We start from the raw sequence: 18,175 nt of genomic DNA, 5'->3' as shown, positions 1-18,175 counted from the left end.
TTTATAATTTCAACACGTAGTCTTGGTTTAAGTGCCATTTTTTTCCCCCTGAAATTCTATGGTTTCTTGCTTTCAAATTTTGTTTCAGTAACCAACATTTACCTTAGAAATGTGTTACTGCACAGAGCAGTTCTCACAAAACACCAAGGCCGAATAGTGACAGAACATGACCAGGGAGCTTGGGGGACCTCAGGAGAGCATCCCACGGTGTCTGTGGAAGCTGTACAGAGAACTTTGTTGTTGAAAATTCCCAGGACCTCGCACTTTCGCCTTTATCACCTGTAAGGTTATTCTATATGTCTTTTGATAAGTTACATACATTATGTGCGTATGTAGAATCTTTTAAACAAATAGATCCTGACTCTCACACTGAACCCAAACAAAAATGAGTAATAAAAAAATATCTCTGGCATTATGCACATAAAACACTGTAAAAGAAAATACCCTGAAAAAATGTCAATGTATAGCTTTAAAGTCGAAAAGGAGAAGGGCTAGTCTAATGAACTTGACAGAAAAGAATCTGAGATTGGGGTTACAGTTCTTCACACACAGGTCTTTGCTTTAGCGTTAGAACCAGCCACGCTTTCTGAAGCTTACTTTCACAAAACCATCCGGCAAACCAACACTCCATTTTTGTACCGCCTGCAAGAAACAATGTCCTCCATACAGTACTAAATCCCCCAAGTTTAGTGTTTAAACGCCTCTCATCCAAAACAAAATAAACAGCACGTGCCTTCCCAGACGAACACCAACTCACATCATTGCCATTTCTAACTGCTACGTTCTCCTCGTGAGAAATCAAGCCAGGCTGCAGAGACGGCCAGAGGCCCAACACACCTCGCAGGTGGGCTGCTGCTGGGACGCCTGCTCAACTGTCCTTTTCCCACAACTTAAGACCACCTCCTGACGTGATCTAAGAAATAGGTTTCCTTTTTAAGTGTATCTAAAAAAAGTTGATTCCCCCCTCCAAAATTAGTACAAAGTTAAAAGAAACGCAATTTTGCTACGATCTACTCCAAGCACAGCAGCGCCAGAAGATTCACACACACTATTTGGTGTCATGTTGGTTTTGCTTTCATTCTTTTAAGGCAGTGGTTTCCACAGGTCAGTTCAGAGATAAGCATGGTTCATGGCAGTTTGTTTTCTAATTCCAATCGGTTCTCTGGGAATATCACACTTCATTCCCTGAAATTAGTGCTTTTTCGGTTCAGAACTCCGGAAGGCTGAGTGAGCCCTGGGCTCTCCCCGGCACAGGATGGCATACAGCTGGCGCTCGCTCGCGGGTCCCAGTGCTCCGGAGGGGCAGGGTGCCACTTTGCTGTCTCAGGCATTTACTCAAAAGTCATCAAGTTTGTTGGAACCTAAAAATTAGAAGCATTATATTAAACTGTTTAAAAGTTAGTTTTCACAGGGTTTATTTTTCCTTGTCAGGATAAAGCCGAGTCCTTCAGACATGATGAATAATGAAAATACTACCCTAGGCACGCTCAGAAAATCACAGGGTTGACAAACTGATGCGGGGACAAAGGCAGTGGCCACCCTAGGTCCCTGCTGCTCCACAGACAGGGCTCAGCATATATGCACTCCATAAATTAAAGAATAAGCAGGGCCGCCCTATGGAGCAACCCAGTCAAATAAATCTGCTATTTATTTTCTCATCAATTACAAAGTTGCTCGATAATTTTATGTGTTACCAATGATTGCTTTGTGATGTCACCATAAAAATTAGTACAGAAAAGAACACAATTCGGTATCAAATAAATTATGTTTGGATACCATGCCTCTGAAGAGTTAATCAGGTATATAATTCATTAATTGATACAACTTACGGGTTAGGTCACATTTGTTTCTTTCTAATTCCGCACTAAAATAACATGACTGTCTTACACCTATTAATTTCTGAGTGAAAAACCTCTACTGGACAATATAGTCCTAAATGAATTATAAATCAAATTCAGTACAAATTCTCATGTGCCTGAAGTATATAAATCCTCAAGTCTGGTTATAAAAACCCGTATTTAAGCACTGTAAACATCTGTCTCAATGAGACTTAAGCTAGTTGGCATCATGTTAGTCTTCAATGCAAAACTGCACAGGCTTCACTTGTAAACTTGTCACAGCTCTGATTATTTCACTTACAGAAAAAACACCAAAACACGTGGCTAAACTGGTACTGCAGGAAGGTTCCGTGGTGCCGTGAAAATTCTGTGGATTACACACACTCTCTAGGGCAATCTGGGAACCTGAGCTCCTCTCTCTCTCTTTAAGCATTTGTTTACTTACTGGCCAGGCGGAGTCACAGAGGGAGGAAGGTGTGGGGTACACAAGGGAGGGAAACAGCGAGAGCCAGTCTGACGCCAGCAGCTTCCTCGGGGTCTCCCACGAGGGTGCAGCGTCAGGCACCTGTGCCATGCTCTGCTGTTTGTCCAGGTCCATCAGCAACGGGGCATCTGGCCCTCAACCTGGTGCCCACCTGTGATGCTGGTACTTCAGGCTATGCCACACTGCTGACAACTGAGCTTTCCTTTTCCTTAAATAAAACTTAATACCGTAAGTTATATTTTTAAACTAGTATAGTAAGCAAATAAAAAAAAAGTCAGACTTCAGCAAAAGAGGGTCTGTTCCTTCCATCCTGCTCTGACCTCACAGGGACAGGAAACAGTTTCTGTGCCACGGTCCTTCATGTTCCTACGGGGAGCGCCCGAAGCAGAACCAAACCCTGTGCTGTGGACTCACAGGGGTGGCACTCGGTCACAGCGTAGAGTGTGGACTCACAGGGGTGGCACTCGGTCACAGCGTAGAGTGTGGACTCAAGGACACAGGGGTGGCACTCGGTCACAGCGTAGAGTGTGGACTCAAGGACACGGGGGTGGCACTCGGTCACAGCGTAGAGTGTGGACTCAAGGACACAGGGGTGGCACTCGGTCACAGCGTAGAGTGTGGACTCAAGGACACAGGGGTGGCACTCGGTCACAGCGTACAGTGTGGACTTTCGGGACGCAGAGGTGGAGCTAGGGTCAACCTTTTTCCTTTTTTAACTTTGTAAGTCCATTTGGTCTGAATTTCTACTTTTAACTAGTTAACTTTGTACACTACAACTGTACATTAAAATCAGCTCCTGACAACACTTGCCATAGACTCAGTATTACCAATACCCTGTGTGTCAATGATGAAATATATCTAGAACCTAGTTCTAGCAAAAAGTCTAGAGAAATTTTTGTAATTGCAATTGTACCAATTGGTGGTTCAACTAACTCTGCATCCAGGCTTGAGGAAAACAACTCAACAGGCTTCTCCGCAGCTGAAAACCTTTCAGTGCAACGAACAACACAGTCAAAGCCAATGGTCTCTGGCTTTACGGAATTCATGGGAGTCTACATCAAGCTGTCAGCTGATCAAATTAAGAATCACAGAGTGACTTGCATCTATTTCAAGTATTGTTCCACTTTGCCCTTTCTGCCGCTCCACACTCCCTGACCTGCTGTTGGTTCCCTTCTCTAACACTGGAAGCTCGCTCAGCCTCAGGGTCCTTGCGTCTGCTCCACCCTCTCTCAACAGTCCGTTCTCCCTCACCTACACCACGCCTGTTCCTCCTGGAATTCAAGTCAGCACTTCTACTTCGTAAGACTCTACTGCTCACCTGGGCTTCCCCAAAGCTGCCTCTTCGCCTACACCCTATATCGTATAATTCTATTGTTTCTACATGTAGTTGTTATTAGTTGAAATGTTGTGGGACCCAGTGCAATAGCCTAGTGGCTCAAATCCTCGCCTTGCATGCACTGGGATACCATGTGGGCACTGGTTTGTGTTCTGGCTGCTCCACTTCCCATCCAGCTCCCTGCTTGGAGCCTGGGAAAGTAGTGGAAGATGGCCAAAAGCCTTGGGACCCTGCACCTGCGTGGGAGACCCAGAAGAAGCTTTTGGCTCCTGGTTTTGGATGGGCTCAGCTCCGGCTGTTGTGGTCACTTGGGGAGTGGATGGGAGATTTTTCTCTTTGTTTCTCCTCTCTGTAAATCTGCCTTTCCAATACAAATAAATAAATCTTTTTTTAAAAAAGTGTGGCCTTCATCCTTATGGCTGTTGTCAACCAGAGAGATGCTCACCTGTTGTTTGTTACTTTGGCAGGCTGCACTCAAATGCTTAAACCATAACATTGCGTTCATCCTGCTCCCAGCTTGAAACTTGTATGAATTTCCTGAAATGACCAAAATAAGGGCAAGATAAAAACATAAGGCCCATGACGTATGGTAATGCTGCAGGAAGGTTCAGACATGCTCAGTATGACCAGAGTTGTTTCCCATTCTGTTCTTTTAGCAGATGATTTCCAACACAAACAGGAGCTCTCTGTGTAAAAATTCCCACCCATCACACATCCATCAAGCCACTGTCTTGTTTATGGAGCCACAAAATAATTTTATCTGCTTAAATGTTAAATACAGCACAACTAAATAACTGCAGCTGCATATGATTCAACATAGCCCATCTTACAACTTTTGTCATTTCTTTTATAAATTTCAATGGTCAAAAGTCAATTGTATTATTCATTTCTTTCATGTCTCCTCATATTATATGTATGGTATTTTAATTCATTTGGAAAGTGATTGAAAGTAATTGAAACTAATTGAAAGTAACACAATCGCTTAAAGGAATATTTGGACACTTGCAGAATTTAAGAATCCCAGTCTGGGGCGGGCTCCGTGGTGCAGCACATTAAACCAATGCCCGAGAGATGAGCAGCCCACGCGAGTGTCAGGGCAAGCCCCAGGTGCTCTTCTCAAGTCCAGCTCTCCGCTAAGGTGAGTGAGAAGACCAGAGAATACGGCCCAACCACCGGGGCCTTGGCCGCTCTTATGGGAGAGCCGGGTGGAGTTCCTGGGTCCTGACTTTGGCCTGGCCCAGCTCTAGTTGTGCTGCCGCCTGGGGAGTTAACCAGCAGACAGGAAATTTCTCTTTCAAATAAATAAAATATTTTCCATGGTAACAGGTAGGGATGCCAGATCCCCACGTGCGACACAAGCATCCCACACTATGGCGTCGGCTTGAGACCCCGACGCTGTTCATCTGCCTCAGAAAGCAGCAGCAGATGACCCAGCCTTAGGTCCTTGCCACCCCCACGGAGACTTCAACAGAGTTCTGGGTAGCTGGCTTTGGTCCAACGTAGACCCAGATGCTGCAGTCATTTGGGGAAGGAACCAGCGGTTGGAAGATTTCTGTCTCTCTGTGTCTCTCCCTCTTTCTTGGCGACTCTGCTTTTCAAACTCATCAATCTAAAAAAAATCTATTTTAGGATATAGATGAAAAGGTGCTGCCTACATGGCCAACCTCTGAGATCTTGAAATGGCAACGGGCTATATTCAGATTCCCTTCTTCTCTACCTCTCCTTTTGGTTACCTTCGTAACGATTACTTGGACTTTTAATGTTTAAGCTTAACACCCATGAAGCAAATAATAATCAGTCCTAAAAACACTGCTCTAATGAAACACATTCCGTGACCCGAACATTTCACTAGGTAAAGCTACACAAACTCTTCCTTTGTTAGTATTCCAGTTCCGTTAGGTTTCGGTCATCAAAGGTCATGTCCATGTAGTCCCTTCAAAGCTCTACTGAGCCTGACTACTCGCCTCTCTCGGAGTCCGTGAGCAGGAAGAGGTCTGGGTGCTCTGGGTCGTCAGCCATCATCACCATCCAGCCCACCACAGACACGTTCTTATTTGACGTTGACTTGAACTGAAAGATAAAGAGACGAGGAGTGAAAACAAAGTTTATGCCTATTTTAAACACAAACTAAACGTTACAGAGTGTACTTTGAGTCCCCCTGCGACAAGAGATTTGTGACCTGCTGGTCCGGGTCAGCTGGGGGACAACCTAGGTCCCTGAGTTCCACCCAGATGTGCCCTCTTTACTTGGCTTCCTTCTTTCCAGAACTTTCCCGGTTGCAGCTGTGCATCAGGACCAAACTCTTCTGTCTCCACTCCCAAGGACAGGAGCTGTTGGTCAACCTGATACACTCACCTTTGCTGTTTCTTCTAAGCTGTGGCTCAGCTGCTTGGAGCAGGTACATTTGTATTTTAACAGCTACAAAGTGTCTAAACTTTGAGACTGAATGAGCTAGCCAAGCAGTGCTTTCAGATAACTTTTAATAGCAACATTTTTACCACGTCTCATAACTTCCATTTTTTTATTGCTATAGTTAAATTTACTTTTATTATTATTGCTTTAGCTAACAGTTCTCCTTCTAATCCTAAGAACTGGCTATTCTAAACACATTTATTTCATTCACGCATAGAAATGAAAAGCACACCGAGTAATGTATTGGCAAAATGAATTTAGTATTGTGCCAACAAACAGGTATAATACAGTAACCACACTGGATTTATCCCAGGAATGTGAGGTGGGCTTAACCTTAGAAATCAACTAATGCAATTAATCTGAGTTGGTTTCAAGAAAGCAAGGTTATTCCAACTTCAGGCAGATTATTAAATTACCATATTAATACATTAAAGGAGAAAAATTCATGAGCAATTCGATACCAATAAAATACCTGCTAAAGTGTAACGCATACTGTGTTAAAGACACAGCTAACTCAGAACAAAAGAGATTTTCTAATCCAACTAAGGTAGTTTATAAACAAAATGTCCACACAGAAATCAACTCAAACAGAAACATAAAACCAGAGTAGCACACTTAGGTAAGGGCAACATGCTAAAAACACTTCAAAATCAAGTATCAGGGCAAGAATGGCTACTACGGCTACTCCTATCAACGGGGGGAGGGGGGTAGCGGAAATCATAAAAGTAAAAATAAGACGGGGGGAATAAATAAAGTCTGTGGAAAATAACAATAAAAACTCAGACCACTCAGGCCAATCAGACAATAAAGGAGAAATGAAAACTGTAGGGTGAGGAGCCGACAGAGCAGCCATTACTCACAGGTGACACGATCTACAGAGATCAATCCATATCCGTCACACTAATAAGACAGGTCACCAAAATCATGGGGAAAACCACTAGAAATGTAAGTCTATTGCAGAAAAGACACCGAGGAACCCACCAACAAGACACAGAAAGTCTAACAGCTAAGACACTAAAAACCCAAGTCAATAGAGCAACAACAAAATGTTTAGAACTTCTATGTTATAAAGATACCAGTTTTCTAAATTAATCTACAAGTTCAGTATAATTTAAATAAAAATGGAAATAAAAACGAGCTTGACAAAGCTAATTCTAAAATGTACATGGATAACAAGGGAAGTAATAACCAACATACTCGTCAGCAAGGATTAGGCAGGAGGTGCTCTGCCACATGTCGAGACAGGACAAAGCCTTGCACGCTCTGGGATCCCATATGGACACCCGTGTATGTCCCAGCGGCTCCACTTCCCTTCCAGCTCCCTGCTTGTGGCCTGGGAAAACAATCGAGGACGGCCAATGCTTGGGACCCTGCACCCGCGTGGGAGACCCAGAGTAGGCTCGAGGCTCCTGTGTCTGGATGGGCTCTGCTCCGGCTGTTGAGATAGATGATCCTTCTCTGTCTCTCCTTTTATCTGTATATCTGACTTTCCAATAATAAAAAAAAAGTAAATAATTCTGTCAACCATACCTTAATAAAGCAGAAAAAAAACACAAAACCCTAAAAAACAAAGCCACAGCTACGGTAACTGAAATCATGGGCCACTGGGACAAGAACAAGCCAGAGGAGGAACGGAACCTAGAAAGGAACAATGTAACTCATTATAGCAAATTAAGCAGTTGGGGAAAAATAAGAAACAACCTCATTAGAGCAAGAGAAGGTTCTGCAGATCAGCCATGGTACAATAAACCATTTTGGTTGGCTATGTAAGTAGAGTTACGAAAATGAATGTTTACTTCATGCCACACCATCCCACTAAACTCCAGGGGAATCAAATTTTTAAAAAGATTTATTTATTTTTTACTTGGAAGGTAGATTTACAGAGGAGAGACAGCAAGACAGATTTTCCATCTGCTTGTTCACTCCCCAAATGGCTGCAGCTTAGTTAATCTGAAGCCAGGAGGTTCTTTTGGGTCTTTCACATGGGTACAGGGCCCAACGAGGCACCTTGCACTGTTTTCCTGGGCCGCAGGAAGGAAGCCGGATCAGAAATGCAGCAGCTGGGACTTGGGGTGCTGGCAATGCAAGCTGGAGGATCATTTTGTTGAACCACTATGTAGGTCTCCAAGTTTAATCATTTTTCTTTAATTTATTTTTAGGGAAAGGCAGATAAGATTTACGGAGAGAAACAGAAACAGAAAGATCTTCCATTGCTGGTTTACTTCCTAAGTGGCCACAATGGCCAGAGCTGAGCCAATCTAAAGCCAGGAGCCAGGAGCTTCCTCCGGGTCTCCCACATGGGTGCAGGGTCCCGAGGCTTTGGGCCATGCTCCACTGTTTTCTCAGGCCACAAGCAGGGAGCTGGAAGTGTGCAGCTGGGATGTGAACTGGTGTCCATAAGGAATACTGCCGTGCGCAAGCTGAGGATTTGGCCACTGAGCCATCATGCTAGGCCCTGCATTTGTCTTTTAAATTGATTCACAGGCCCAGCACAATGACTCAAAAGATCCCCAAACTGGAAGTCATCCCAGTGTCATTAACACTGATGAACAGGTCATGACAGACCTGTGCAAGCAGACTATTCACCCGCTGACACCGTGCTCGCAGCCAGGAATCACAATGTAATACCAAGCAAAAAAGCTAGCCCTTACCAAAGTACATGTGAATCTATCTGGTATACTTAAAAAAATAAAACAAGGGAAATATACAAAATTCCAAAGAAAAACACAACAAATTTGAAAATCTCTACCTCATCTATTTCTTGGCAGAACAACCAAACACAAAAACATAAACAAAAACCCTCCTAAAACAGTGAGATAGGGCAGCGTCCCTGGCCATCGGCTGAATCCCTCCGGGCTGAGTGCACAGCTACAGAAGACACCACGTGGGTGCCTGCTGCGTGGACTTCCGCGTACTGGTGTGGCTTTCAGATACCAGGAACTAACTTCTTGGTAAGTACTGTGGACACTCCCATGTCTCTGCTGTTATAAATATGACTGCACGCACGTTGGTGCACTCTTGAAGAACTTGTGTGGCAGTTGTTCTCAGGCGAGGAACGGCAGGCTTCTCTTACGTTACCACAAAAACGCCAGCACCGTAACTCCTGCCCATGGCGGACACCAAGCCTGTGTTCCCCCAGCTCATGGCCAGTGCAACACCGTCAACCGTTAAAGCTTTTACCTAACGTCAAACATCTTTAACCTGTGCTTCTGGATACCTAGTGAGGTTGGTCATGTTTTCACGCTGGTAAGACATCTGTGTTACATACTTGCTTTCCTTTTCCAACCTTCTGTTTTATTCTTATTTACTCATGGGAGGTCCTGACATGTTATGGATTTTTTTTCAGGTATAACTTGATTTTTAAATTTAACTGCTCAAACAATATTTACTCAGTCACTACCATGCAGAGGTAGGTTCAAATGTCTGAAAAAATTTTTTTTACAATGAATATACTTCCTTCAAACACTTTTTACTTTGAATATGTTCCTTTTTAATCATTCAAAAACAGAAACAAAAAAATTATTTCTCCTTTCATTCCAGCTATTCTACCTGTCTAAGCAACTTACTGCAGAAAAAACATATACACTGGATAATATTAAAATATGGGAAAATACAAGGATGCAAATTTCCCTTCTGCACTTATATATATAAATGAACAAGTGAATTTTCACTCGTGTTTTTCTCCTCCAGTTTTCCACTCGTATTTGACCTTGAACACTCAAATCTAAGCTGAGAAGTCAGATTCTCAAGATTGTATTTCTCTACAACTACAATGCAATCATACCCAAGAAATTAAATACATACGGGCCCGGCGGCGTGGCCTAACGGCTAAAGTCCTCGCCTTGAATGCCCCGGGATCCCATATGGGTGCCGGTTCTAATCCTGGCAGCTCCACTTCCCATCCAGCTCCCTGCTTGTGGCCTGGGAAAGCAGTCGAGGACGGCCCAAGGCTTTGGGACCCTGCACCCGCGTGGGAGACCCAGGTTCCAGGTTCCCGGCTTCGCATCGGCGCGCACTGGCCCGCTGCGGCTCACTTGGGGAGTGAAACATCGGATGGAAGATCTTCCTCTCTGTCTCTCCTCCTTTCTGTATATCTGGCTGTAATAAAATAAATAAATCTTTAAAAAAAAAAGAAATTTAATACATACAACCATATAACATTAACATTAAAATTCTTTAATTGTGCTAACAATTGTTTTGATAGCTTTTTTTTTAAACAAATATAATCCAGATTCAACCAAAACCCTATCCCCACCTCACATTCTAGACTTTGTATCCCAGACAAATTTATCTGGACAAATTCTGGACTTTCTATCCAAGCCAGTTGATTCACAGAATGTCCCCAAATTGGGACTGGATTATTTCCTCATGGGAAGAACTGGGTTAAATGTTTTGTCAAGTATACAATACAGGTGGTACTATGTTTATTTTTTTTTATAGATTTTTTTAATTGGAAAAAAGGACAGACAGAGATCCTCTGCACACTAGCTTACTTCCCCAGTGGCCGAATGGCCGGAGCAGCGTGGAGCTAATCTGAAGTCAGGAACTCCTCCAGGTCTCTCACGTGGGCACCGATCCCAAGGCCTTCAGCCATCCTCTACCGTCTCCCAGGCCACACGCAGGGAGCTGGGTGGGAAGTGGAGCAGCCGGGACACGACCAGCGCCCACATGGGATCCCAGCACACACAAGGCGAGTAGGGTAGCACTAGGGTATCACACGGGGCCACTCATCTTCCAGTTTGTGTATATTTTAACTTTGTTTGAAAATGATGTAAATTTTAGTTCCACCACTGCTTTTAGTTCTGTGCAATATTTCTTCTATTCTGCACTTAATACTAGATATGGACATGGATCTATCCTTCGGCCTCCATTCTCTGCTTGTAATTCTGTCTTTAGTCGTAACCGTTCTCATTAGGAAAGATGAAGAACACAGTCCATTTCCTTGGTTCTCATTTTGATTTTCTCACATCTGATTATGCTAGAATGTCTAAATTATGTTCTACAAATTGCTTATCATAAATCTCACACAATTAAAATCATAACTATAAAAATCAGAAATATAGTAATTTTATATGCATCAGTAGTAATGGCAGACAGAATACTTAACATATGCCTTAGCTATCAAATCCAGGTATTTTCTCTCTCCCAACTTGAATGTTGTCTAACTGAAGCTAACAGTAACGAGTATTTTGAACACCTACACATATGTGCTTATACAGATTGGCAATGCAGACAGGGGAAGGGAAGACACACACACACTCCTTCCCTCCTTCCCTCCCTCCCTCTCCCTTTCTCTCTCTTTCTCTCTCTCTCTCTCTTCTCATCTGCTGCTTCACTCTCCAAACACCTCAAATCGGGAGCTGGAGGAGTGTGCCAGGTCTCCGTGCCAGGCCTCTGTGCCAGGCAGGGGACCTGGTGCTGGAGCCCTGACCGCTGCTTGCAGGAAACTGGAGTGAGGAAACAGCCCTGGCACTGCAATATGGACTGTGGCTGTCTTAACCACGGAGCCAAACGTCTGCCCTGGAATCCTTTTGTTCAAAGACCTATTTATTAGAGAGGCAGAGTTGCAGAGAAGAGCTAAGAGCCGAGAGCTTCTCCTGGGTTTCCTAAGTGGGCACAGAAACCCAGGGAGCTGGGCCAGCCTCTGGAGCTGGATCTGAAGTCAAGTATTGCAGACACAAGATGGTGACCGTATGGGATACCAACCCTGCAGGTAGAGGCTTAACTCGGTGTGCCACCACACTGGTCCTGATATCTCTTTTACTTCAACCAAGAATTACAACAGAACAAGGAGCCTAAAAGGCTAGTGTTCAAGAACACATCATCCCATTCAGGCATTGTTCAAAATGAAACTACGAGTTCATCAGGCAAACCTAGGAATATATGGTAACACCAAAGAAAATCAAAGGAGTGGTTAATGTGACGTGTAGGCAGTGACAGGCTGTGGGCGTGGCTGAAAAAGAAGCAATGCCATCTTCGACCTCCCTAAGCTGAGTTACACCAAAAATGCTCTCTTTTAAGCCTTCAGCTTAAGGGCTAAAACCGGGAGAATGAATAGTTTCCCTGAAGTACGAAGTGTCACGTGATTATAACTAGAGAAAGAACTCAGAGATTTTTCTTGAACGACTTACCTTTCCTCAACAGGGTGAGCCACTTAATTCTCCCCCTTCCCCAAAAGTATATGAGTTAGAACTAAATTCAACTCAGAGATTTAATTAATGCAATACATAAAATGATTATTCCTTTTGAAGTCTGCTTCGCCCCCATAGCAAACATAGCAGGTAAGTCCAGATTTCTGGGCCCCTGCCGCCCTCGGGAGACCCAGAGGGAGCTCCTGGCTCCTGGCTCTGCCCTGGCCCGCTCTGACCGCTGCAGCCACCTGTGCATCAAACAGCAGATGCAAGATCTCCGTGGCTCTCTCTCTGGAGATTTTTTTTTTCTTAAGAAAAATTAAAAACAAAACAAAAACACAAACAAAAAAAGACACAATAGCATGCAAAATAAATTCAAAGGAATTCTAGAAAATAAGATCGAGTCCTAAGTAATGTGAAATGCAAGACAGTACACAGTAAGTACTGTGGTAAGTCACCGCACTGGAGCCTGGCGGACAGACAACCTCAGATGCTGGTTCCGAATCACTGCATTTGATGTTTTAGGAACTAGGACTCCAAGGCAATCATGCTGAACATGTTCTGAACCAGAGACTCAGGCCTGGGAAAGCCGTACTACCAAGATAGAAATCTGTAATGTGCAATTTTGCCATTGGCAATGGAAGGACATTATTCAAAAAAGATATTTTAAAATATGGAAGTTATTCCAAGGCCTTCCTTGGAATGGCCCACATGAAAGAAATTTCCATTACAGCATTCCTACAGGGAGTAAGTATAAGAATTCTGGATTAGAACATATGGGATAATGAAAAATAAAATATGGGGAAAATGAAAAGCAAATACCACCCTTTTCACCCTGCCAAAATCCTGGTATCCTAAAAGGACTGCTTTCTTTACGACCACAAAGAACCAATTATGCAACAAGGAGAGCTTTCTGGAGGAGGGATACGCACATGTTTTCTCTCTGTAGCCTTCAGGGACTTGGCGGCATAGTAGAAGAGCTGTGTTCCGCAGAGAGCTGCCCAGTACTTTGTCCAAGATGCTACCTGGGGAGGGCAAACACGTGAACACACCGTGAACACCTACTGGCTCCTCAGCTTCCCCACTCTCTGCAGTGCCCATAAGACACTCCATCTCTGTCACCCAAGGTCCAACAGTGGAATACTGTCACTTCTGGCACCATCTTCTTTTCCTTCTCTTCGTATCTAGCCTGTACTTTGTGGTCCAACACTAGATCCATTCCTTTCTAAGTGCTTTAATCCCAGTAAGCCCAAATCCAACCATGTGATTATCTGGCACATCACAGTAGCTACATATTACTAAAGAAACCACATAAGTGTACTATAATAAAATTGTGATCATTTATCTCAAATGGAAATTAGCAGCACTTCGCTTTACTAAATCTGGTTGTCTCTTTCTGGACACAACTGTTTCACACCTTCTTTTTAAAATTCCAATTACCAACCCCTCACCCCGACCTTCGGTTTCAATGACATCACTGTACTTTCTACAGGAAAGCAGCATAATTCCATCTGTTTTTGCAGAGCTATCTCCAGTCTGGCCCTGCTTCTATTCACTGTCTCAATTTACTTCATTTGGCTTTCACTGCTGTCAAGGTCGTTGACTCTGACGTCCTAGCAATGTATCTTCTTTAGTGTCTGACGTAACTGACCGTTTCTTTCTTCTTCAAGCCCTTTAACCAACAGGGTACGGGGATTCAATGTCTTATTTTCCTCTCCAGCCCTCCCCTCCTTTTTTCTCCCAGTTACACGGTGTTTACAGATGATTCACCTCACTGTTTCATTCTTCAGATACTATCCGTATGCTAATGACCCCCAAGTCATTAGCTCTATCGAGCTGGACTTTTCCAGGAGCCGAAATCAGCATAAGGACCTGAACTGGGCCACTTACTTGCCCGCCTTCTCCAACATCCACGAGGGCTCAATTCACTAACTGCTTTACATGTCATGTCCACTCCGGCCTTGGCCTCTGACTTCCTCTCCTCCACGTCCTTCCCACGTGTAGTGCTGGAACTGCACAGGCCTTCTGCTTTCCTGAACTCGAGCTCCAGCAAGGCCAGATAACCTTTCCTATTCAGATCTCAGCTCAAACATCTTGCCAGGGTGGCATGGCTTATTCTCATTCTAATCCCCACAGCAGGCACTGAGTGCCAACTGGGTACCTACTCTGTTTCTAGCTCTGGATGCATTCTAAGTTTGGGAATGGTTCAACTGACAGGCCATTAGCTCACTAGCTAGGCTGATTTGGATTTCTGACTATGTGCTTTGGGCTCCCTGTAATGTAAGCATTACATATGTTGAAATCATCTTTATATTTTAAGAATCCCTCATGCCTTCAAAATTTTTAAATGTGGATATAAGCCAAAGATTTGATAATCCAAATCAGATAAACTACAATAACATTTGAGGAAAAAAATAATTTTCTTCTAGTGGTCAAGCCACTATGCTGGTGCTCTGTCACATATGGAACTTTGGCCTTATTAATTTTTTTCCTTTTTTTTCAGTTTTGCTTTGGAGGACACTTAATATCTGGGTTCCAGTTCACATGAGAAAACAAAACTGCATTACAAATATTTAAAATCCAATGAAACAGTATTAGTTGAACTCCATTTTTAGTTTGTTATTCCCTATTTTCTAATTTCCCCAAACTTGCTAGTAAAATAATTTTTAATGATACACTTTCAGACTTCTTTAAGAAACAGTTTGAAACACAAACTCCACAGAGGGTGCAGGAAGAACAGAGCAGCTTTCTTCAGGCACCCTGAGCAGATTTCACCGAGGTCTGTACGCAGGCGTAATACTTTCAGAAATATGGTGAAGCCAATGTACTATACATCTGATTTCATGGCAATTGTTTTAATTCTTTCTGGGGCCTTATTCTTGCACATTTTTAGAAGTGTGTTAATACAATACAGTGAAATCTTACTGTAGGTTTTTTGCCTTCTTTTAACAAAGTTTTTCTCCTGAGAACACCTTGGATAGTAACTGCTCCTGGATACAAATGCACAGCCAAATCCTCTGATTCCGCAGAGCTGTAATAACGAAAACAAGGGAAACGACACAGTCAGAGCTTGGAGACAAGGCATCTTCAAGCAGCTATTTAAAATGTAGCTGTATTTAGCTTGAAAACCTTGTTGCTTTACTCAAGAGTTGAGAAGACACTGACTGTTAAGCTGAAATTTATAAGCTGCCATAAATTTAATTAGAAGTTATTAAAGTCAGCAGATCCTAAACAGACACTATTAAAGCATTCGAACAAGTGAAATATAGAAAGAGTTCAATCATTCACTTTAGAAAAGATTAAAAATTTAAGATTTTTTTTTTCTTCTTAACATGTCATTCTGCAGCACTGTTGTAATCTTACGTCCCCACTATAAACTTTAAATCCTGGCAGGAAAGATGAAAAAAATCTATAGATTAAAGGTTTTTAAGAAAACAAAAGTAGTGTAGGCTCAAAAAAGACTGAATAATTCATGCTTAATTTAATTCTAAACTAGGTTAATTATTAAAGTAATAAAAGTAAAAACACTTTTAAAAAACTAACTTTCTGTGATAAATTTTCAATGGTGTTTGAATGCTGTCAACGTTTAAACACTTGATTGTCTAACAGTTCTCCCAGACAGGAATAATCCCCAAACTCAAGATTTCCTTTCCACATGTTAGAAAAAAAAAGAATCACAAAACATCTAAACATTTTAACATATTTTCCAAGCTGACTTAAGGTCCTGTTTCTAAAATCAGAATGATTCCTACATGAACCAAAGAGTAAGTTTGATAAACAGGTAATTTGCATATGAACCGCAGAATTCCTACAGCAGTGTGGAAGCCTTCAGTTTGCCAGTTTACTGTTCTTTACGTGTCCTCAAAGTGACTTAAAGACCTAGAAACCAGAAGAAACTTTATCTTGGGGACTTACACAGAGGCACACACAGGGGGGCAAACACCACCAGCTGGCTTTTCCCATTTGTTTTCTTTTGTTAAAAGCTGACTAAGTTACCACTAAATCTCAATCTTTATTCACTTGCCTCCACAGGTCAATGAATTGAGACATATATTATTTAATGAAACAGACTTGCTAGACCTGTGGTTTATCTGAAAAAAAAAATTTATTAAAAAAGACAGGTCCAGTGTAGACTTCCTAGCAAAGTAACTGCTCTGAAGATCACGAACAGCAAGCAGGTTCTTACATCGCTCTCGTGTGACAAAGACCTGCGCAGGTAACAAGCTACCGACGTATCAGCATTGTAAAAACGGGACATCAAGACTCAAGTCTCAACAATCAGCTGTGTGCAAGAAAGAAAAGTTCAATTTATCTCTGTGTGCAATCTTGGAAAGAAAGTTTTCTGGTGATTTATTTAGTTTTTAAATTAGTTAGTGGAGAAAGGACAGAAATCATGTCAGACCACACCCGTGTGAGAGGACCACCAACACCAGAGGGAATCTGTGACCCCCGAGTGCAGGGGATTGTACCTGCTGGCCTTCGGGTGGCTTCGATAACCATTTCGTGCCACTCTTGTCACCGGGCCGAGAGAGTGGTATAATCTGTTCCTGTTGGATTCCATTATAAATTGTATACATTACATACACTTTGATTCATACAATCATCAATACTTAAAACCACTGTAATAGAGTCTTTATAGAACATAGCTTTTGAAATCTGGCAAAAAAGATAGTACGTGATCAATCTTTTCTTTTTTATAATACATGAAGATTGATCTTAAAATCTCTTCTCTCCTGTAGACTAGAAGTCCTTCAAGGTGTCACGTGCACGCCGCACTCACATATGCGTTCACTTTCACAAACTGCTAAAACAAACTGAAAGGCTATTTACAGGCAAACCTACACATCTAAAAATACCTCACATTCTTTTACTTCTACTCCATCCCTCGGAATTCAGTTTAAATAGTATGCCTGGACTTACCTAAATGCTCTCTTACTATATGTCCCCATGAAGCTAAGTTAAAAGCAACGTGGCTTATAACTTAGGACTAATGTGAAAAATCTTATTTTCCTTGTTTTTTTCCTACATGATTAATCAGAGTAATGAAAGAGGTGAATGAAGTAATAAATACAGGTAGTATCTTACTTCTAATTAACAACTGAAAACATGATACAAATTGATATTTATGTAAAAATGGCACATACTACTAAGAAAGGAAATACACAGAAACACATTAAATATTGATATCCCTTTTCCTTGAAAATGGCCAGAAGCAGCGCTGCTGATAAATATTTTAAATAAAAAGTGCTATTTTAGTAACTTTAGCAACATATTTGATGTCCAAGAAAAAAGAGTAGAAGATGATGTGTTAACTAATAGTACTATCTTCAAGTTCACTATCTACTGACAGTATTTTAAATCCTAGCTCTTTATTAACTTTCATTCATGTCTGAATCGTGCAGAGCAGCATTCACTTAACTGTTCTCAAAATGTCCCCAGAGCCACTGATCTCAGCTTGGCACAGGTACAGTGGAATTTTTAGCTGCAAATGTCTACAAAGCAAAACATTTGTCATAAAAGAAAAATCCTGTTTTGAGCCCTGACTGTAACACCATTACACACTCCCCTTAAACAGCCTGCTGGGAGGAGAGCGGATTAGTTAGCACAATACAATTCTGCTTACTCACATCACTCAAACAATTTAAGCAGCAATTTTGTTAGTCAGTGTTTTCATCTAAATAGTATAATAAAGTTTATTATCAATACATGATGACATCATTCTCTTTATAGAGGGAAGCACAATTTGTACAAAATCAGACAGCACGGCTGAAGTAACTGTCATGTGTTTCTCATTTTCCGGAAACCCAAATGAGACTTATAGGTTAGAAAGAAACAATCTAAAAAAAAATTAAATTGCTAAGGAACCTCCTAATTAAAAGAAGGAAACTTGAGAACATTGAAAATGGAAGTAGAAAGGAACTCAAAGTCCCTTGAAATTTGGGCTTAAAAGCAAAATCTTAAACACAAAATGATG

General features: G+C 42.1%; 1 protein-coding gene across 2 annotated transcripts in view; it reads right to left on the bottom strand.

The window, feature by feature from the left end:
* Positions 1 to 996: 996 nt before the first annotated feature.
* The window catches only part of RALGPS2 (Ral GEF with PH domain and SH3 binding motif 2), a 138,589-nt gene continuing 121,410 nt past the window's right edge, over positions 997 to 18,175 (bottom strand). The window contains exons 15-20 of one of the 2 annotated variants that reach the window (XM_058660718.1): positions 16,671 to 16,748; positions 15,127 to 15,232; positions 13,134 to 13,226; positions 5,623 to 5,728; positions 4,104 to 4,195; positions 997 to 1,361 (exon numbers count right to left, since the gene is read on the bottom strand). In XM_058660718.1, coding sequence (XP_058516701.1) covers positions 1,332 to 1,361; positions 4,104 to 4,195; positions 5,623 to 5,728; positions 13,134 to 13,226; positions 15,127 to 15,232; positions 16,671 to 16,748 — 505 coding nt within the window. In that variant the 3' untranslated portion in view covers positions 997 to 1,331. The remainder of the gene's footprint in view (positions 1,362 to 4,103; positions 4,196 to 5,622; positions 5,729 to 13,133; positions 13,227 to 15,126; positions 15,233 to 16,670; positions 16,749 to 18,175) is intronic. The other variant, XM_058660719.1, reaches the window with a different exon arrangement.

This window comes from Ochotona princeps, chromosome 2 (genome assembly GCF_030435755.1).
Source record: "Ochotona princeps isolate mOchPri1 chromosome 2, mOchPri1.hap1, whole genome shotgun sequence".
Taxonomy (NCBI): Eukaryota; Metazoa; Chordata; class Mammalia; order Lagomorpha; family Ochotonidae; genus Ochotona; species Ochotona princeps.
This window is presented reverse-complemented; position numbering and strand designations above follow the sequence as displayed.